The sequence below is a fragment of the Myotis daubentonii genome, chromosome 1, assembly GCF_963259705.1.
Source record: "Myotis daubentonii chromosome 1, mMyoDau2.1, whole genome shotgun sequence".
Taxonomy (NCBI): Eukaryota; Metazoa; Chordata; class Mammalia; order Chiroptera; family Vespertilionidae; genus Myotis; species Myotis daubentonii.
The window spans coordinates 65,947,132-65,969,779 of record NC_081840.1 but is presented as its reverse complement, the minus strand read 5'-3'; the positions used below and the strand labels follow the sequence as shown (position 1 = coordinate 65,969,779).

At 42.7% G+C, this 22,648-nt stretch overlaps 1 protein-coding gene and 1 pseudogene across 29 annotated transcripts in view; both read left to right on the top strand.

The window, feature by feature from the left end:
* MGA (MAX dimerization protein MGA) overlaps positions 1-22,648 on the top strand; it is a 136,123-nt gene that overhangs the window by 65,690 nt on the left and 47,785 nt on the right. For 28 of the 29 annotated variants that reach the window (XM_059704652.1, XM_059704749.1, XM_059704646.1 and 25 more), the window contains 7 exons: positions 669-800; positions 1,237-1,341; positions 3,904-4,562; positions 6,391-6,736; positions 17,624-17,850; positions 19,368-19,544; positions 20,159-20,231. In XM_059704652.1, the coding sequence (XP_059560635.1) occupies positions 669-800; positions 1,237-1,341; positions 3,904-4,562; positions 6,391-6,736; positions 17,624-17,850; positions 19,368-19,544; positions 20,159-20,231 (1,719 nt within the window). The remainder of the gene's footprint in view (positions 1-668; positions 801-1,236; positions 1,342-3,903; positions 4,563-6,390; positions 6,737-17,623; positions 17,851-19,367; positions 19,545-20,158; positions 20,232-22,648) is intronic. The other variant, XM_059704669.1, reaches the window with a different exon arrangement.
* LOC132223831 (U6 spliceosomal RNA) lies at positions 3,597-3,695 on the top strand (annotated as a pseudogene).

Genomic DNA, 22,648 nt, shown 5'->3' with positions numbered 1-22,648 from the left:
TTAGTAGCCATAAACAGGGAATAAGCTCAGTCTATGGCAAGTTTGTATTAGAGGTCCTAGAAAGTCTCTGGAACACAAAAGGTTAAAAGCACAAAAGATCTGAATTCTGCTATATTTGTGTATTAGTAATCTATTGTTGCTTAGCAAATTACCACAAACTTAGCACTTTAAAACAATATGTTTACTATCTCATAGTTTCAGTGGGTCAGAAGTCTGGCATGGCTTAACAGGGTCCTCTGCTTAGGGTCTCACAAGATTGTAATCAAAAGTTAGGCCTGGTTTCTCATTAGAGGCTTGACTAGGGAGGGATTTTTCCAGTTTTCCTGAGGTTGTTGGCAGAATTTATATTCTTGCAGTTCTAGCAAAATGGGTGATACATTTATTCTTATATTATTACATATAAATAATCATGTATATCCCATCAGTTTGGCACATTCCATTGCTTGGAAACAAATCAGAGGCTCTGCCTATACTCAAGGAGGGAGGAGGATTATACAAATATATAATACCAGGAGGTGAGGATCATGGGGTCACCTTAAAATCTCTTTGCCATTCAAAATTTTTATTTCATTATTTTACTCTGCACTATCTTCTTTATCCCCCCACTCCCCCTCCCTACCGAAGGTTAAAAACTCCCAATATGATTTGTGGTCCTTTTTTTCTTGTAGTGGGCTTAAAATTGAATTCAGTGGATCCTACAATGAGCATTGATCTTAAATACTTGGGAGTACAACTACCTTTGGCTCCAGCCACTAGCTTTCCTTTCTGGAACCTTACAGGAACCAACCCTACTTCTCCTGGTGAGTGGATCGCATTTATGAAGTCAAACAAATTTGTGAATATAAATGAAAAGCTACCTTTGTTAGAGACAAAGTACGTTTTGGATAGTTTAGGATAGATCTTTTATCTAGTGCAGCCGTGGGCAAACTACGGCCTGCTATCCGGCCCGGTTGAAATGAATAAAACTATTGAAAAAAAAGACCGTGCTCTTTTATGTAATGATGTTTACTTTGAATTTATATTAGTTCACACAAACACTCCATCCATGCTTTTGTTCTGGCCCTCCGGTCCAGTTTAAGAACCCATTGTGGCCCTCGAGTCAAAAAGTTTGCCCACCCCTGGGCTAGTGGCATAGTCTTAATGATTTATAAATTTCAGATAAAGTCTTAATAATTAATTGGATATTAAATATTGACTTACTAGGATTTTTCATCTCTTTTACTTTTTCTTTTATAGATGCTGGATTTCCCTTTGTATCTAGAACAGGAAAGACCAATGACTTCACCAAGATAAAGGGATGGAGGGGAAAGTTTCATGGAGCTTCTGCATCCAGGAATGAAGGTAATCAGCTTTTTAAAAAATATATATTTTATTGATTTTTTACAGAGAGGAAGGGAGAGGGATAGAGAGTTAGAAACATCGATGAGAGTGAAACATCCATTAGCTGCCGCCTGCACGCCCCCTACTGGGAATGTGCCCGCAACCCAGGTACATGCCCTTGACCGGAATCGAACCTGGGACCTTTCAGTCCACAGGCCGACGCTCTATCCACTGAGCCAAACTGGTTTCGGCGGTAATCAGCTTTTTAAAAAATTATAAATATGTTCTGAAATATGCAACCACAGCCTTTGTTAAAAGTAAGTCTTGGTTGTTTTTCTTCATCTCTTTTCATGCTTTAAAATAAACTGGAAGTAATTGTCTTGATGATATTTGTTTATTCTCCTTGTTCCCATGGCTCTGGTCCTGGGGATCAGTTCCTAACCACGTCAGGCTTAAATAATTCGTGCAGACTTTTAAAACTGCTCTTTATTTCTGTTATTCCTAGAGTTATAAAAAGCATCCTTCTCGAGCATTATTTCAGAACTGTATACTTCAGAGTGTATAGTGATTCCTAATAGCATTACACTTCAAAGTAAACTTCTCATCCAAACATTTTGACTGTATCCCTATTGATTTTCTTTTCCCAATTCACTTGTTGGCAGTTTACACTCTAACCAGATAAATTTATTTGTTCAAAATAGTTTTTCTCATCTTTGAATCTTTTTATAGTGCTATAATAGTGCTCTCTACTAAACTTGCTTTTTCATTCTTTAAAAAGCCAATTTTTGGCCGAAACCGGTTTGGCTCAGTGGATAGAGCGTCGGCCTGCGGACTGAAGGGTCCCGGATTCGATTCCGGTCAAGGGCATGTACCTGGGTTGCGGGCACATCCCCAGTAGGGAGTGTGAAGGAGGCAGCTGATCGATGTTTCTCTCTCATCGATGTTTCTAACTCTCTATCTCTCTCCCTTCCTCTCTGTAAAAAATCAATAAAACATATTTAAAAAAAAAAAAAGTCAATTTTTGGCCCTAATTGGTTTGGCTCAGTGGATAGAGCATTGGCCTGCGGACTGAAGGGTCCCAGGTTTGATTCTGGTCAAGGGCATGTACCTTGGTTGCGGGCACATTCCCAGTAGGGGGTGTGCAGGAGGCAGCTGATGGATGTTTCCTTCTCATCAGTGTTTCTAACTCTCTATCCCTCTCCCATCCTCTCTGTAAGAAATAAATAACATATATATTTTTTTAAAAAAAGTCAATTTTTGGGGGGGGGGGGGGTTCATTCTCACCCAAGGCTATTTTTTCCATTGATGTTTTAGAGAGAATGGAAGGGGTGGGGGAGAGAGACAGACAGACAGACATCTACATGAGAGAGACATATTGATTAGTTGCTTCCCGCATGCAGCCCGACTGGGGTTGGGGATCGAACCCTCAACACAGGTACGAGCCCTTGACCAGGAATTAAACCAGCTACTCTTCGGTACTTGGGCTGCTGCTCTAACCTTTCAGCCACACCGTCTAGGGCTGTTCCTTTTTTTGAGCCTTCTTCCTTTGTAGATTTTTTTTTATAAGGAAAGATTCTGTTTTTTAAAAAAATACATTTTTATTGATTTCAGAGAGGAAGGGAGAAGGAGATAAAAGAGAGATAGAAACATCAATGATGAGAGAGAATCAGCGATCGGCTGCCTCTTGCACGCTCCACACTGGGGATTGAGCCTGCAACCTGGGCATGTGTCCTGACCCAGAATTGAACTGTGACCTCCTAATTCATAGGTCATACACTCAACCACTGACCATGCCGGCCGGGCTGTATTTTCTTTTTTTAATCCTCACTTGAGGATATTTTTTCCATTGATTTTTAGAGAGGAGGAGGAGTGGGGTGGAGAGAAACATCGATGTAAGGGAGACATCGATTGGTTGCCTTCTGCACACACCTCAGCCAGGGCCAGGGATCAAACCTGAAACTCAGGTACATGTTCTTGACTGGAATTGAACTGGTGACCTTTCAGTGCTCAGTCTGACACTCTAACCACTGAGTTACGTTAGCCAGGGCTTCCCTTGCAATTTATATCATAGTCCAGGTACTGTAATCTCTTTAATAATCTCTTGGCATTCTGTTGAGGTGTGATTTAAGTATATATTTTTTGCCCTTAATTTTTTATTTAAGTATGGTTTCTATACTAAGGTCATAAATTGAAAGTTTGTAAACTCTTATCTTAGTGCTAATTATTACTATTGTTAGCGTGTCTCAAAAATGCTAAATAGTGCTCGCTTCCATTTGGTGGCAGCACATATAATAAAATTGGAACGATACAGAGAAGATTAGCATGGTCCCTATGCAAAGGATGACACACAGATTCATGAAGTGTTCCATATTTTTAAAAAGTTAATGCTACATATATGAATTGAAATAGTTTTAGAGATTGGATTTTAATATAATTAGTGTGTGACATTTAATCTCTTTACTTGGTTTTATATTATATCTTTTTCTTCTGAGGAGGGACTCCTGGCTTTTCTTTGTGTATTTTTTTAGAGATCTAACGATCTGTTCTAGATTTCTTCAAGTTTCTCTGTCTTCTTATGTCTAGGTGGAAATTCAGAAGGTCCACTGAAAAACCGTTCTGCTTTCTGCAGTGATAAGCTGGATGAATACTTGGAAAACGAAGGCAAGCTGATGGAAACAAGCATGGGTTTCTCTTCTAATGCTCCCACATCTCCTGTCGTATACCAGCTTCCCACTAAGAGTACTAGCTATGTACGAACACTTGATAGTGTACTAAAGAAGCAATCAACCATTTCCCCTTCTACCTCTTATTCTATAAAGCCTCATTCTGTACCCCCTGCATCTCGAAAGGCAAAGTCTCAAAACAAACAGGCAACTTACAGTGGCCGAAGTAAATCATCTTATAAATCTATTTTGCCATACCCTGTTTCACTAAAGCAGAAGCACACTCATACTGTTCCAGGAGATAAGGTTACCAAGAATTCTTCAGGCACCGTCTCAGAAAATCAGGTGAATAACTTTATTGTACCAACTTTAGATGAAAATACATTCCCAAAGCAAATTAATTTGCGGCAGGCACACCACCAGCAGCAGCAGCAACAGGGAACTCGCCCTCCAGGCTTGTCTAAATCTCAAGTGAAGCTAATGGACCTGGAAGACTGTGCACTTTGGGAAGGAAAACCAAGGACCTATATCACTGAAGAGCGAGCAGATGTATCTTTAACAACTCTGCTTACGGCTCAAGTAAGTTATCTGTTGTTTTCCAGAAGCATATTCTTGGCTATAAAAAATTAGGTTAATAAGGGGGATGGGGTTTTTTAGCAGGAGGATTGGACATTTAGTTAGTTTAGTGACAATTAAGGAGGTGTCTTCCACTTTTGTTCATCAACTAGATACCTATGTGTAGATCCCTGTTCCAGAGGGAAACAGTACTTTTGTGTTTTTGAATAATATTCCTTTTCTGTATAAAGGCAGCTGGCCATTCTGAAAGTCTCTAATTTTATTCTCCAGTGTGTGGGCAAGTATATTTGCTGATCTTGTTAAAATAGCTTTGAAAATTCTGCTTAAAAGGTACTGAATCCCCCCCCCCAATCCAAAAAAATTATAAACCTATGCAGAAAAAGCTTTTGTCTTAAAAAACATAGTTTTTATTCCTCATTTGAGGATTTTTTAAAAATATATTTTATTGATTTTTTACAGAGAGGAAGGGAGAGGGATAGAGAGTTAGAAACATCGATGAGAGAGAAACACCGATCAGCTGCCTCCTGCACACTTCCCACTGGGGATGTGCCCACAACCAAGGTACATGCCCTTGACTGAATCGAACCTGGGACCCTTGAGTCCGCAGGCCGATGCTCTATCCACTGAACCAAACCGGTTAGGGCGAGGATATGTTTTTTATTGATTTTAGAAACAGAGGAAGGGGGAGAGGGGGGAGAGAGAGAGAAAGAGAGAGAGAGAAACATTGATCAGTTACTTCCTGTACGTGCACTGACTAGGGATCAAACCCGAAGCCTGGGTATGTGCTCTGATCGGGAATCAAAACCATAACCCTTTGGTGCATGGGACGATGCTCCAGCCAACTGAACTACACCAGCCTGGGCTAAAATTTTATATTAAGAATTTTCATTTGTTATTGCTTCACCTATCTTAGTTTCTATTAATGTAAAATGACCCAACAAAATGAAGATAATTTTCTTGTCATGAAATTTCTGTATCTTCCATTTTAAATTCTGTGACTATTCTAGAGTTGAAGATATTAGATGTTGGAACTAAATAGAGAAAGTGTGTTGCCAAAACCTGTTTGGCTCAGTGGATAGAGCATCAGCCTGCGGACCGAAAGGTCCTAGGTTCGATTCTGGTCAAGGGCATGTCCCTGGGTTGCGGGCACATCCCCAGTGGGAGATGTGCAGGAGGCAGCTGATCGATGTTTCTAACTCTCTATCCCTCTCCCTTCCTCTCTGTAAAAAATTAATAAAATATATTTAAAAAAAAAATAGAGAAAGTGTCCTTTATGATTAATCATTTCTAAAGACTTTTATGCATGTATGTTGTTATTCCTTTTTTATGAATTACCATAGATTAGGGGTCCACAAACTTTCTATAAAAAAGACAGTAAATATTTTAGGTTTTGTGGGCCATGCACTCTGTTGCAATTTCTCAACCCTGCTGTTGTTATGCCATGGACATTATTTAAATGAATAAGTCTGGTTGTGTTCCAATGAAACTTTATTTATGAAACAAGCTGGATTTGGTCCTTGTGCCTTATGTAGTCAACCTCTGATCTACAACATTATGTGTGATTTCTATTGAGGATAACTTCATCTTTGTTGATATTTTGGCTCGTAATTAATTAAAATATTCTCTTGCTTGCCTGAGCTATGCATTAGAATGGGAGATTGCTCTGAGTTCTGTTAAATTCACGTTCTGTCATTTGAATCTGCCCTAATCTTGTGCTCGCAGTACAGAGTACTCAGAGACAGAGAAGAAGGCAGACCAACATACGACTGTAGGTTGGTGGTGGTCTTGGGGGATGATTTAGTAGATTTACAATTTTCTGCTTTCACTTTAGGCATCTCTCAAAACTAAACCCATCCACACAATCATAAGGAAGCGGGCACCTCCTTGCAACAATGACTTCTGTCGATTGGGTTGCATATGTTCCAGTCTAGCTTTGGAGAAGCGCCAGCCTGCTCACTGCCGCCGACCAGACTGCATGTTTGGCTGCACTTGTTTGAAAAGAAAAGTTGTACTTGTAAAAGGGGGATCCAAAACTAAGCATTTCCAGAGGAAGACTGCTCATCGTGATGCAGTATCTTATGATACTTTGGGAGACGAGCAAAGGGAAGAAGTGGAGGGAGTCAAGGAAGAGGAAGAACAATTGAAAGAGAAAAAGAAGAGAAAGAAGCTGGAATACAGTGAGTAGTAAGACTTAAAACACTACAGTTTAATTTTTTAGAAAAGTATGGTTATTTGAAAACCTATTTCAAGTAGTATTAGTATTTCTTTTTTATATGAGATGCCTAGATTTTATTTATTTATTTTTTAGATATATTTTATTGATTTTTTACAGAGAGGAAGGGAGAGGGCGAGGGATAGAGAGTTAGAAACATCGATGAGAGAGAAACATCAATCAGCTGCCTCCTGCACACCCCGCTCTGGGAATGTGCCCGAAACCAAGTTACATGCCCTTGACCGGAATTGAACCTGGCACCCTTAAGTCCACAGGCCAATGCTCTATCCACTGAGCCAAATTGGTTAGGGCAGTATTTCTTACTTTAATACTGATCTATGATCTAATAAGAATTTTGAGAGCCCTAACCGGTTTGGCTCAGTGGATAGAGCGTCAGCCTGCGGACTGAAGGGTCCCGGGTTTGATTCCGGTCAAGGGCACGTGCCTTGGTTGTGGGCACATCCTCAGTGGGGGGTGTGCAGGAGGCAGCTGGTCGATGTTTCTCTCTCATCAATGCTTCTAACTCTCTATCCCTCTCCCTTCCTCTCTATAAAAATCAATAAAATATATTTAAAAATTTTTTTGAGAAATTCTTACCATCCTTAAATGCTCTTTCTGTATGGCATTGTGTGCTACAATGACAATTTTCTTTTGAAGATGACTTTTTTGTGTGCTAAATTTGAAATTTGAATCATTCTTTTATTTGGACTCCCAGAATGCATTTGACACTTTATCTGTTTTTCTGCGTCTTTTTCTGAGAATCCCAACCCCAATGTTCTTTTAATATACAGATGATCAGTACAATTTACTATATTCTCTCCCTCAGCTTTATTTAGGTTTAGTCTATACTAATAAGAGGGTAATATGCTAATTAGAGCGGACATCTTCCAGAGGTCCTTCTGGACAAAGCCGCAGTGGCTGCAAGGGCCAAAGGCAGGCATCCGCAGCGGCGCTGTGAGGACTAAGGGCAGGCAGCCATGGTGGCAGCTGCAAGGCCCAGGGCTCAGGCTTTGCAGCCACAGCAGCTGGCTGTGGCGGTAGCAGTGGGATAATGGGGGCGGCGCCTTCCCCTGATCGGCCTGGTCGCCTCCCGCAGAGGGAGGCTAGAGGCAGCAGCAGCGAGGGGGTGATAGGAGCGGTGCCTTCCCCTGATTGGCCAGTCGCTTCCCGCAGAGGGAGGCCAGACTGCTGCTTAGGCCCGCTTCCCATGAGAAGCGGGCCTAAGCCATCAGTAGGACATCCCCTGAGGGCTCCTGGACTGTGAGGGCGGGGGGCAGGCCAGGGTGAGAAGACACCCCTTCCCCCCAGTGCATGAATTTTCGTGCACCGGGCCTCTTGTTGACAAATAAAATCGCACGTAAAGTGTACAACATGATGATTTGGCATATGTATACATTGTGATATAACCATAATCAAGTTAACTAATACATTTTATTTTCTAAAAGAAGAAATTTGCAACAAGACTTTCCAGTCACGGTTTGAGGCATGAACCAGGAGATTGGAGATTTGGGAATAGAGTGGGCATAACTAACTTGAGCGTTGTTAAACTCTTTTAAAAGCTTATTCCTTTTTGATAAACTATCATGTAGATGAAGTTACATATTTCATTCTTGATTTTTCCTTTCTACTATATCATTTTATTTTGTTTAAATATGAAAAAAATTTTTATATAATTTAAAAGTTTCTTTTAAATTAGTTGATTAGGGGATTAATATTCCTTTATTGGCAGTTTATATTTACGTTTGCTACTGCTTGCCATGTATTTATTCCAGTCAGAGTGGGTGATTGATATTTCGATGTATGTTCTTTCCAGATTTTCTGTTAATCCACTTGTGTGTATACATATATATATTTTAATAGAAATGGTACTACTGTATATGTAGTATCATAATCTTTAGAAATTTAATATAATGAAATATTCTACTTTTCCTATTAGCAAGTGTAGATCTATGTTATAATTTTAGTTTCATGTTGTTATAGTCTTTTTTGTTGGACATTTAGCCTTTTTGGATTTTCTGTATTATAGATAGTACAGTGATGAGCATCCATGTTCAGGATAAACTATTAAAAGTGGAATTCCTGAGACAGTGAGTGCACTTTAAACATTAATAGATGCTACTAGACTTGTACCAATCACATATTTACCAATATTTAGATAGTGCCAATTCTATACTCTTAACATTGGATATTCAAATTGATAGACAGAAATTGATACCTTATTATGATTTTTTAAAAATTAATTTTTATTGATTTCAGAGAAGAAGGGAGAGGGAGAAAAGAGAGAGATAGAAACATCAATGATGAGAGAGAATTATTGATTAGCTGCCTCCTGTGTGCCCCACACTGGGGATCCAGCCTGCAACCTGGGCATATGCCCCGACTGGGAATTGAACCCTGACCTCCTAGTTCAGAGGTTGATACTCAACCACAGGGCCACACCGGCTGAGCTCTTATTATGATTTTATATTTTTTCTGTAAATTGTCTTTTTTTTTTTTAAATTAAATCTTTATTGTTCAGATTATTACATTTGTTCCTCTTTTTTCCCCCCATAACTCCCCTCCTCCCAGTTCCCGCCCCACCCTCCGCCCTCACTCCCCACCCACTGTCCTCATCCATAGGTGCACGATTTTTGTCCAGTCTCTTCCCGCATCTCCCACACCCCTTTCCCCCCCAAGAATAGTCAGTCCATTCCCTTTCTATGTCCCTGATTCTATTATGATCACCAGATTATTTATTCACTTGATTTTTAGATTCACTTGTTGATAGATGTGTATTTGTTGTTCATAATTTGTATCTTTACCTTTTTCTTCTTCTTCCTCTTCTTAAAGGATACCTTTCAGCATTTCATATAATCCTGGTTTGGTGGAGATGAACTCCTTTAGCTTTTCCTTATCTGTGAAGCTCTTTATCTGACCTTCAATTCTGAATGATAGCTTTGCTGGATAAAGTAATCTTGGTTGTAGGTTCTTGGTATTCATCACTTTGAATATTTCTTGCCACTCCCTTCTGGCCTGCAAAGTTTCTGTTGAGAAATCAGCTGACAGTCGTATGGGTACTCCTTGTAGGTAACTGAGTTTCTTTCTCTTGCTGCTTTTAAGATTCTCTCTTTGTCTTTTGCTCTTGGCATTTTAATTATGATGTGTCTTGGTGTGGTCCTCTTTGGATTCCTTTTGTTTGGGGTTTTCTGTGCTTCCTGGACTTGTAAGTCTATTTCTTTCACCAGGTAGGGGAAGTTTTCTGTCATTATTTCTTCAAATAGTTTTTCAATATCTTGCTCTCTCTCATCTTCTGGCACCCCTACAATTTGGATGTTGGTACGCTTGAAGCTGTCCCAGAGGCTCCTTACACTATCTTTGTATTTTTGGATTCTTTTTTAAAAACATTTTGCTTTTCCGGTTGGGTGTTTTTTGCTTCTTTGAATTTCAAATCTTTTTTTAAAAAAATATATTTTATTGATTTTTTACAGAGAGGAAGGGAGAGAGATAGAGAGCTAGAAACATCGATGAGAGAGAAACATCGATCAGCCGCCTCCTGCACATCTCCCACCGGGGTTGTGCCCGCAACCCAGGTACATGCCCTTGACTGGAATTGAACCTGGGACCTTTCAGTCTGCAGGCCGACGCTCTATCCACTGAGTCAAACTGGTTTCGGCCATATTTCAAATCTTTGATATGATTCTTGTGATCCTCTAGTCTGCTGTTGGAACTCTGCATATATCCTTTATTTCAGTCAGTGTATGGTTAATTTCTAGTTGGTCCTTTTTCATAACCTCAAGGGTCTCACTAGATTTCTTGAGTGTCTCACTACATTTATCGGTGGTTTCTAGAAAGTTCTTGAAAAACCTTAAAAGTGTGGTTTTGAACTCTATATCCAGTAGTTTGCTTTCCTCCATTTCTGTCATTTGTGTCCTGTTCCTTTGTCTCCGCATTTTTTATGCTTCCCTGTGTTGATAGAGTGGCTTTGTGTGCTAGGTGTCCTATAGGGCCCAGTGGCTCAGCCTCCCCAATTACCTGAGGTGGACACTCTTGGTGCACCCCTTGTGGGCTTTGTGCACAGTCTTATTGTATTTAAGCCTTGATTGTTGTAGGTATCACTGGGAGGAATTGACCTTCAGGCTAATTGGCTGGGAGAATCAGCTGTGTCTGCAGTGGGAGAACTTCTGGGCTGGAGACACCCCTCCAGGGCAAGACTTGCTTCAGTGGGACTTTGGTGCTCACTGAGTCTGCCCCCTGAGTGTGTCCTTAATGGATCTGAGGAGCTGCAATCTGGATGGTCCCACTCTGACCACTGGGCACACTGGCTCCTGGATCTCTAAGGAGATGCTAACCTAGCCTCTCCCTGAGGCTACCCCAGGAGCTCAGCTGTGAAGCAATGCGAGTTGCCTTGGGGCCTTGGGCCAGCTGCAGTTTGTTAGGTAATTTTCAGATTGCAAAGGGCCAGGCCTTTCATATGCAAAAGCCAGCGCACACAGCTTGGGCGGGGCTGGGGTCCCAGGGGATCAACAGGGTGGAGCGAGCAGCTATGGCTGCCCTCAGAGGCCCGCTTCTCCGTGTCCCGGCAGTCGCTGCAAGCGCCTACGAGAGAAAGCTGTCCTCGAGTTCTGACCAATGCCGGACAGTCCAGTTTCTCCTGTATGAGTCTGGGTCCAAGTTCTGTGTTCTTGGGAATTTTTGATTACTGATTCAATATCTCTATAAGTTTTAGGTCTATTCACATTGGTTATTTCTTTGTGATTTAGTCTTGGTGTAGGTATTGTGCTTGTAGCGGTTTGTCTGTTTCATTTAGGTTATCCTGTTTGTTGGTCTACAGTTATTGTACACTTTTATAATCCTTTTTATTTCTGATTTTAATAATTTGAGTCATTTTTTCTAAGTCCATTTAGGAAAAGTTATGACAACTTTGTTCATGTTTTTGAAGCAACTTTTGGTTATATTGATTGTATTTTTCTATTTTCTATATCTCTGTTCTCAACTTTATTATTTTCTTTCTCTCTAGCTTTGGGTTTAGTTTGTTTAGTTTTTTCTAGTTCCTTAAGTTGTCCAGTTGGATTATTTGAGAGCTTTCATGTTTTTTTAGTGTAAGCATTTGTAGTTATAAATTTTCCCTCTGTCTATAAGTTTTAGTATGTTGTGTTTCCATTTTCATTTCTAATTTCCATTTTGTAGTTATGCTCTGCATGTTAGCTGTAGGAGCCCTTTAGACAAAATTATTCTTTACTAGTGGGATCTTAATATTCAGAGCAGATGTACTGCTTATAAATCAGGTAGCAGTTTGTATTCTTCTTTGTTATGAAAGACTAGAGGCCCAGTGCACAAAATTCGTGCACAGGTAGATTCCCTAGTGGTCTGCGCCGCCCCCTGGTGGTCAGTGCATGTCATAGCGAGAGATCGAACTCCAGGTCGGTCAAACTCCCGAGGGGACACTTTGCATATTAGGCTTTTATATATACTAGAGGCCTGGTGCACGAAAATTTGTGCACTCGTGGGCGGGGTTCCCTCCGCCCAGCCTGCGCCCTGTCACAGTCCAGGAGCCCTCAGGGGATGTCTAAGCTGCAGTCTGGCCTCTCTCTGTGGGAGGTGACCTGCGGTCCAATCGGGCAGATCGGGGAACTGCACCAGTTGGTGAGTGGCTGGCCCACTGCTGGTTGCTGCCAATCACCAGCCTCCCTCCCCGCCGACTGGTAGTTCTGCTGTTTGGTAAATTTGCGTATTAGGCTTTTATTATATAGGATTATTTGAAGTAACTGGGAATGCTGGCCATTCACATATTATGTAACTTTAGGAAAAGATTTTGGATCTTTGGCTTAGAACAGTGATGGCAAACCTTTTGAGCTCGGCGTGTCAGCATTTTGAAAAACCGTAACTTAACTCTGGTGCCGTGTCACATATAGGAATTTTTTGGTATTTGCAACCATAATCAAACAAAGATGTATATTTTTGACATTTATTTTATACTAGAGGCCCGGTGCAGAAAAATTTGTGCACTCAGGGGGGGGGGGGGGGTTCCCTCAGCCCGGCCTGTGCCCTCTCGCAGTCTGGGACCCCTCGGGAGATAACGACCTGCTGGCTTAGGCCTGCTCCCGGGTGGCAGAGGGCAGGCCCAATCCCTAGGTGCAGCCCCTGGTCGGGCTCAAAGCAGGGCCGATTGGGGAGTTGGGGCGCCGCCCCCTGTCATGCACAGAGCAGGGCGGATTGGGAGGTTGCGATGCCACCCTCAGTCACGCTCAGGGTAGGGCCGATTGGGGGGTTGGGGCACCGCCCCCTGTGACACTCAAGGCAGGGTCGATGGGGAGGTTGCGGCGCCACCCCCTGTCACACACAGAGCAGCGCCAATCGGGGGGGTTGGGGAGCTCCCCCCTGTCACACACAGAGCAGGGCCCATCAAGGGGTTGAGGAGCTCCCCCCGTGACTCACAGAGTAGGGCCGATAGGGGAGTTGGGGCACTGTCCCCTGTCACACACAGAGCAGGGCGGATCAGTGGGTTGGGGCGCTGCCCTTTATCACCCACAGAGCAGGGCCAATCAGGTGGTTGGGGCGCCACCACTGTCACACTCAGGGCAGGGCTGATGGGGAGGTTATGGCTCTACCCCGTCACACACAGAGCAGGGCCCGTGGGGGGGGGGGATTGGGGTGCCACACCCTGTCACGCACAGAGCAGGGCCCATTAGGGGGTTGAGGAGCTCCCCCCTGTCACTCACAGAGTAGGGCCGATAGGGGAGTTGGGGCACCGTCCCCTGTCACACACAGAGCAGGGCAGATCAGCGGGTTGGGGCGCCACCACTGTCACTCTCAGGGCGGGGCTGATGGGGAGGTTATGGCTATACCCCGTCACACACAGAGCAGGGCCTGTAGGGGGGCGGGGGGTTGGGGTGCCGCACCCTGTCACACACAGAGCCGCAAGGCAATCAGGGGGTTTGGGTGCTGCCCCCTGTCACGCTGCCGGGAGGCTTCACGGCTCCTCTGATCCCGGTGCTGGGAGGCATATTACCCTTTTACTATATAGGGTAGAGGACTGGTGCACGGGTGGATGCCGGCTGGTTTGTCCTGAAGGGTGTCCTGGATCAGGGTGGGGGTCCCCACTGGGGTGCCTGGCCAGCCTGGGTGAGGGGATGATGGCTGTTTGCAGCTGGTCACACACCCTTCAGGGTGGGGGTCCCCACTGGGGTGCCTGGCCAGTCTGGGTGAGGGGCTGAGGGCTGTTTTCAGGCTGGGGGTGACTGAAGCTCCCAACCGCTCCTTTTTTCCTTTTTTTTTTCTCATTCTGGGCCAGCTTTAGCTTTGAGGCTTGGCTCCAGCTCTTAGGCCTCCGCTGCTGAAAGTAGGTTTCTGGCCTTTGCATACAATGTTGCGAATCTGCTGGCTGAAGTCTGGAGGTATTTGTTACAATGTTTCTTAAACTGCCAGCTCAGAGGCCTGCAGCTGCATGCGGGGAACGTTGGTTTCCTCCAACGATCATCCTCCGTCACTGAGGCAAGCAAGCCTCATGTTAGTTTCAAGCTGCCTGGCTGCCAGCCGCCATCTTGGCTGACAGTTAATTTGCATATCTCACTGATTAGCCAATGAAAAGGGTAGCGGTCGTACGCCAATTACCATGTTTCTCTTTTATTAGTGTAGATATTTAAATGCCATTTAACACATTGTATGCGGGAAACGTGTTTACACGTTTTACGTATTTATACGTTCTACCAGTGTAGTAGAGCGCGGGACACGTATTAATACGTTTTTTATAGACTAGCGGTAGAATGCGGGTTACGTATAAATACGTAAACTAAAGTTATCATAATTTTACTGAACGTTGCCATTTGCGCAAAAAATTAGCAAAAATGGCCCGCGCCACCTATTAGCGTGCGATAAAAACTACCCGCAAACATTGTGTTAACAAAGAAAAATCAACTAAGGAAATGAGTTCGCGTGTCACCTCTGACACACGTGTCATAGGTTCGCCATCACTGGCTTAGAACAAGCTACATCCTGTCTGAGGATTGACTAGTAAAATGCAAAGTATGGTGGTTGCTCCTCTGTAGTTGTCTTCTTTTTGGGATTCTTAGTTTGCTTAAATAATAAAGCCTCTTAACCTAGATCCCCAATTTGTTTTCCTTTGTGTAGAAATTTTTGATAATATGATTTTATCTCTATTGTGTTCCATTGCTTTTTTATCCTATGCTGAGTTCAGGCTATCTTTTTGTTAATTCTCACCTGAGGATATTTTTTCCATTGATTTAGAGAGAGAGTGGAAGGGAGAGGGAGAGACAGAGAGAGAGAGACATCGATGTAAGAGAGACATATCAATTGGTTGCCTCCTGCACATGCCCTGACTGGCCGGGGATGAAACCTGAGATCTAGGTACATGCCCTTGATTGGAATTGAACCTGCGACCTTCAGTTCATAGGGGCCCACCCTCTAAGCACTGAGCAAACTGGCTCGGGCCTGGGTATCTTTTGAGTACAGTTTGTCATCAGAAGGCAATAGTAACAGCTCAGTCTCTGGAACCAGATTGACTGGGTTTGATCTTGATCTGTCTCTTCCTATAGTAAATCTCAGCATCTGAAAAATAGGAATAATAATATCTCAAGGACTGCTGTGACAGTTCAATGAGTTAAAACATAATTAAATTCTTAGAGTACAGAAATAGTAAGTTCAATAAATATTTGTTGTAAAATTTAAAAAAGTGTAGTATATAATGGTTATCTTTCTTGGATTATAGAGAAGGACTTTTCTGACTCTGCTAAATATAATAGCATCTCCTGTTAACGCCTCATTCCTTATGCTGGTACATTTTTCTACTTGGCAGTTATTATTTGATACTAGAGGCCCGGTGCACAAAAATTCGTGCACTCGTGGGGGACGTCCCTCACCCCGGCCTGTGCCCTCTGGCAGCCCGCCAGCCCTCGGGAGATGTCCACTTGCCAGCGGGGAGCAGACCTAAGCTGCAGTCAGTCATCCTTAGCGCTGCTGAGGAGGCAGGAGAGGCTCCCACCACCACCGCTCTACTGACAGCCATCAGCCTGGCTTGTGGCTGAGCAGAGCTCCTCCCATGTGAGAGCGCACTGACCACCAGAGGGCAGCTCCTGCATTGAGCGTCTGCCCCCTGGTGGTCAGTGTGTGTCATAGTGACCAGTCATTCCCAGTCCTTCTGCTGTTAGGGTCAGTTTGCATATTACCCTTTTACTATATAGGATAAAGGCCTGGTGCACGGGTGGGGGCCGGCTGGTTTGCCCTGAAGGGTGTCCTGGATCAGGGTGGGGGTCCCGCTTGGGTGCCTGGCCAGCCTGGATGAGGGGATGATGGCTGTTTGCAGCTGGTCACACCCCCTTCAGGGTGCGGGTCCCCACTGGTGTGCCTGGCCAGTCTGGGTGAGGGGCTGAGGGCTGTTTTTAGGCTGGCGGGTGACTGATGCTCCCAGCCTCTCCTTTTTTTCTTTTCTTTTCTTTTTTTAAAATATATTTTATTGATTTTTTACAGAGAGGAAGGGAGAGGGATAGAGAGTTAGAAACATCAATGAGAGAGAAACATTGATCATCTGCCTCCTGCACACCCCCTACTGGGGATGTGCCTGCAACCAAGGTACATGCCCTTTTCCGGAATCGAACCCGGGACCCTTCAGTCCGCACGCCGACGCTCTATCCACTGAGCCACGCTGGCCAGGCTATTTTTTTTTATTATTCTGGGATTTATTTACCTTCTATAGCTGTCACTGGAGCTGAGAGCTGGCTCAGCTCCAGCTTAAGGCTGTGGCTTGCTGAAAGTAGGTATCTGGGTTTGTTTAGCTTCTATAATTGAAACTCTGTTGCCATCACTGGCGCTCTAAGCTCTGAGCCCACTGGTGACTGAAAGCAGGTTTCTGGGTTTCTTTAGCTTCTATAATTGCAACATTGTTGCATCTGGAGCTCAGAGCTGGGCCGCAGCCGGCGGGGATCCTTGGCTTCCTCCATCACTGGAGCAAGCAAGCCTCATGTTCGCTTCAGCTGCGTGGCTGCCAGCAGCCATCTTGGTTGGCAGTTAATATGCATATCTCGCTGATTAGCCAATGGGAAGGGTAGCGAAGTTACGGTTGATTACCATGTTTCTCTATTATTAGATAGGATTATATGTTTGTTAGTTTGTTTTCCCCTACTGAATTATAACTGTGAGGGCAAGAACTTTGTTTTATTCAAAGCTGTATTCATTTTGGTGCATAAAACAATGTCTGATTTATAATATTCAAGAAATATTTGGTTAAATGATGACTACATTAAGGTGCATGAGGGCCAAAAAAGGTTTTTTAGGGGGTATCTGTTAGATTTTTTTTAAAACATTTTTATTGATTTCAGAGAGGGAGAGGGAGAGAGAGAGATAGAAACATGATAGATGAGAGAATCATTGATCAGCTGCCTCCTGCACACCCCCTACTGGGGATTGAACCCACAACCTGAGCATGTGTACTTGACCGGAATCAAGCCTGGGACCCTTCAGTCTACAGGCTGATGCTCTATCCATTGAGCCAAACAGGCTAGGGCTATTTGATTGTTTTAATGAGTTAACTGCTTTTTATGAGGGGGAGCATATTTTACATTGGCAATGCCTCATTGAACTTTTGTTGCCAAAGGCATCTAAAATCTTATGCTTCCTGCCCTAGCCAGTTTCGCTCAGTGGATAGGGTGTCGGCCTGCGGACTGAAAGTCTTGGGTTCGATTCTGGTCAAGGGCACATGTCCAGGTGTGGGCGCGATCCCCAGTAGGGTTGTGTGCAGGAGGCAGCCTATCAATGATTCTCGCTCATCATTGATGTTTCTCTCTCTCTCTCCCTCTCTGTTCCTTTCTGAAATAAATTAAAATATATTAAAAAAATAAAATCTTATGCTTCCTTTTGTTAGCTATATGTGAAACGGAGCCTGAACAGCCTGTTCGACATTATCCATTATGGGTGAAGGTAGAAGGTGAAGTAGATCCAGAACCAGTTTATATCCCAACACCTTCTGTCATTGAGCCTACGAAGCCATTGTTGTTGCCTCAGCCAGAAGTTTCATCTACTACTGTGAAGGGCAAACTCCCCACTGGAATTAAACCTGCACGGACATATACTCCCAAACCTAATCCTGTGGTAAGTCTGGAGTTTCATCTTTTATTGCAAGTTGCAAAAATCATTTGTAAAGATGATGGGTTTCAACCAATTTTTAAAAATTCTTTTCCTTTTTATTCTATTTTCCCCCCATTTCCATTTATCCCCTCCCTATACCTTCCTTGACTTCCCCTCACACCCTCTGTAATCACTACACTGTTGTCTGTGTCTGTGAGTTCTTTCTCTCTTTTCTTTTTTGCTCAATCCCTATACCAAATTTTCGGTTTATATTCTATGGATAATTTTGCTTTCAGGTAATTTGCCTGTAAGCCATCTCCTTTCTGGTTTAATTGGTTTAGTTGCTGGCACTTAAAAAATGTCATAAAAGAGGTTACTAGTAGTAATTCTTAAATATAGCCAAATCTCTTCTTTAGAAAGATTGTATAAAGATGGGCTTTTTGAAAACCTGACTTGTAAAAATCCGTTTAACATATCTTATTCCTGTAATGTAGTATATTGAGTAATTGAGATGTAGTACATGTTATTGCTAGAAAACCATTAAGAAAAAACTTTAAAAAGTAAAATTTTCTTAAAGCAAATTTCTTTATATATAGCAATAACAGTAAAGTTCAAGAGTTCAAATAAAAGTGGTTGTAATATGATTATGTGAAGACCGACAGGTAAAAGAGCTGATAAGCATTTTTGATTACTAAATCCATTTCACTCTTCCCAGTCCATTAAATTGAAGAAAGATCTTTTAGTGCAGTGCCCTTCAGTGGGTCTCTGTATTAGTGCTGATCCAGAACTGTTACCCGTCTGTGATGAAATAAGTACATATAGAAAATAAGAGTAAATATTTAGAAACTTTAATAGCAAGTTGATAGACATTTTATATCTATTAAATCGAATACTGCAAAACTTGTGCTTATATTTTGGCCTTTGTTTTTCTAGTAATCTATTTTGTATTTTTCTAGTAATTACTTTTGTATTTTACAAAAGTATTAGTCTATGTTAGACTATTAATTAAGAAATGTACTTTACCACAGATCATTTGAGAAACACTGATACGATCTGAAATTTCTTTTTTTCCCTTGATTTATTACAAATGTGTCCTTAAGAAAAAAATTTTTTAAATATGTTTTTATTGATTTCAGAGAGGAAAGGGGAGGGAGAAAGAGATAGAAACATCAGTGATGAGAGAGAATAACTGATTGGCTGCCTCCTGCACTCCCCCCACTTGGAGATCGAGCCTGCAAACCAGGCATGTGCCCTGACCAGGAATTGAGCTGTGACCTCCTCGTTCATAAATCGACACTCAACCTCTGAGCCACGCCAGGCAGACTGATCTGAAATTTCTTGATAGAGAATTCATTCCTTTCTGATTGCCCCAAGATTTGGCCCATATGAACTATATTCATACTATTTAACTTTAAAGTTTTCATTTAAAAATTTAAAGTGTTGTAATAAGAAAAATTAAACATCCTTTGCCTTTTGAAGTATAGGCGACTTCCCCTTCCTCCCCCCAATATTTGGAATATTTTATTGTATGAAACTTACAGATTCGAGAAGAGGACAAGGATCCAGTCTACTTGTACTTTGAAAGTATGATGACTTGTGCCCGAGTTCGAGTATATGAAAGAAAAAAAGAGGAACAGAGACAGCCGTCACCATCCCCATCCCCATCGTTTCTGCAGCTCAGCTCATGTCATTCTAGTCCTGAGAACTGTAGTGCAAAGGTGAGTTACTTATTGCACACTTTCTCTTTTTAACTTTCAATTCCCTGTTGCTGGTATTAGAATTTGTATTACTACCAGAATAATTTGGAGTAATTCTTGTGAGGCAGAGAAGGCTTACTTGATGTGTATATCAATGTATCTGTCCCTCTGCAAACCTATTCTAGAGAACAGTTTCTTAGGGTTGATAAAAATATTACTCTTTTTAATGCTAGAAAAATTTTTTAAAAGTTTAAACATTTCTAGTTTAAATTAAATTATCTGTAATTATTAGAATTTGCACCTTTCCACATTGGTGAAATTTCTAAACAACTAAAACTTGGTCCATTAAACAGCAAATATTTTTCCTTCTTTAGTAGAATACACTATAAAATACAATGTAAATTCTTTTCTTGGTGACTCAGTCATTATCAAGGATATTACAGAGCAAATCTGTGTTTTTGCTAAGGGCTACGTAATATGATAGTAATGCAGCTGTGTATATAGATATGAAGCTGTTGTTATTTTAATCTTTCTACTGTTTCAGGGCTGCTTTTGGAAGACTTAATGCTTATATCTCAGTCTGTATTGATACTAAATATAAGTATTTAAGTATTTCTGTGTTATTTCTTCTTCAGGAGCCCGATGCTGAACAGCAGCCCTCGAAACCAATTACCTGTGACCTCGAGGATGATTCTGATAAATCACAAGGTCAGCAAGAAAGCTAGATCTTAATTATTTGATAGCAATTATATAGGTGTGGGTTATAATAAAAATGATGGGGCCCTAGCTGGTTTGGCTCAGTGGATAGAGTATTGGCCTTCAGACTGAAGGGTCCCAGATTTGATTCCGGTCAAGGGCACATACCCGGGTTGCAGGCTTGATCCCCAGTGTGGGGTATGCAGTAGGCAGCCCATCAATGATTCTCTCTCATCATTGATGTTTCTCTCTCTCTCTCCCTCTCCCTTTCTCTCTGAAATCAATAAAAATTTAATAAAAAAAAAAGATGGGAAACTAATATTACCAATCCAGAATATGTTGACCTACTCTGTTTTTAGCTTCTGCTAAAAATAGAGTTGATATATAAGTTTTTCCCTGTTATTTGGTCTCCGTATCACTCCTGTTCTAAGAAATAAAATTCATTTATTGCTGTGGTATGTTGTTGCAAGAGACATTTAGGATTGAAGTCAGTGATTTTCTTTTAAATTTTATTTTTCAATTACAGTTTACATTTAATATTTTAATATTATTTTGTATGTTTTAGGTGTACTGCATAGTGGTTAGACGATCATAAACTTTACAAAATGTTTCCCTCGATATTTCTAGTACCTACCTGGCACCATATATAGTTATTACAATACTAGAGGCCTGGTGCACAAAATTTTGTGCACTTGGAGGGGGGTCCCCTCAGCCCGGCCTGTGCCCTCTCGCAGTCTGGGACCCCTCGGGGGATGACCACCTGCTGGCTTAGGCCTGCTCCCCGGGGGATTAGGCCTAAGCTGGCAATCAGACATCCCTCTGGCAGCCCGGCAGCCCTCGGGGGATGTCCACTTGCCAGCGGGGTGCAGGCCTAAGCTGCAGTCGGGCATCCTTAGTGCTGCTGAAGAGGCAGGAGAGGCTCCCACCACCACTACTGTACTGGCAGCCATCAGCCTGGCTTGTGGCTGAGCAGAGCTCCCCCTTGTGGGAGCGCACTGACCACCAGAGGGCAGCACCTGCATTTAGCGTCTGCCCCCTGGTGGTCATTCCCAGTCCTTCTGCTGTTAGGGTCAGTTTGCATATTACCCTTTTACTATATAGGATAGAGGCCTGGTGCACGTGTGGAGGCTGGCTGGTTTGCCCTGAAAGGTGTCCCTGATCAGGGTAGGGGTCCCCACTGGTGTGCCTGGCCAGTCTGGGTGAGGGGCTGAGGGCCATTTTCAGGTTGACCGGCGACTGAAGCTCCCAGCCTCTCCGTTTTTTCTTTTTTTTATTCTGGGATTTATTTACCTTCTATAATTGAAACTTGGTTGCCGTATCTGGCACTCCCAGCTCTGAGGCCGTGGCTGGCTGAAAGCAGGTATCTGGGGTTTGTTTGGCTTCTATAATTGAAACTTCGTTGCCGTCCTGTTCGCTCCAGCTCTGAGGCTGCAGCTGGCTGAAAGCAGGTATCTGGAGTTTGTTTAGCTTCTATAATTGAAACTTTGTTGCTTTTGGAGCTGTTGCTTTCGGAGCTTAGAGCAGGCCGCAGCAGGCGGGGAACCTTGGCTTCCTCCATCACTGGAGCAAGCAAACCTCCTGCTCGCTTCAGCTGCATGGCTACCGGCCGCCATCTTTGTTGGCAGTTAATATGCATATCTCGCTGATTAGCCAAGGGGAAGCATAGCGGAGGTATGGTTAATTATCGTTTTTATCTTTTATTAGATAGCATTATTGACTATACTAGAGACCCAATGCACGAAGATTCGTGCAAGAATTGGCCTTCCTTTCCCTGGCTGCCGGCACCGCCTTCGCTCTGGCCGGAGCTGCCTTTCTGCCTTCCCACGCTGCCCGGAGGCCTGGAGTGGCTGGGGTGGTGCGGAATGCCTGCATCCCACTCCACCTCTGGCCTCGCGGCGCCTGGGCATGCAAATTAACCTGCCATCTTTGTTGGGTTAATTTGCATACTCACTCCTGATTGGTGGGTATCTCGAAGGTATGGTCAATTTGCATCTTTCTCTTTTATTAGTGTAGATTTCCTATGCTGTACTTTACATCCCTGTGACTGTTTTGTGACTACCAATTCATACTTCTTAATCCCTTCACCATTTTCAGCCAATTCCCCAAGCTCCCTCTCCCCCTCTTCTCTGCCATCAGTCTGTTTTCTGTATCTATGAATCCATTTCAATTTTGTTTGCTCTTTCATTTTGTTCTTTAGATTCCACATACAAGTGAAATCATATGGTGTTTATCTTTCTCTGACTGACATATTTCACTTAGCATAATACCTTCTAGGTCCATCCATGCTGTTGCAAATGGTAAGATTTCATTCTTTTTTTTTTATTTTAATATATTTTATTGATTTTTTACAGCGAGGAAGGGAGAGGGATAGTTAGAAACATCGATGAGAGAGGAACATCGATCAGCTGCCTCCTGCACACCCCTATTGG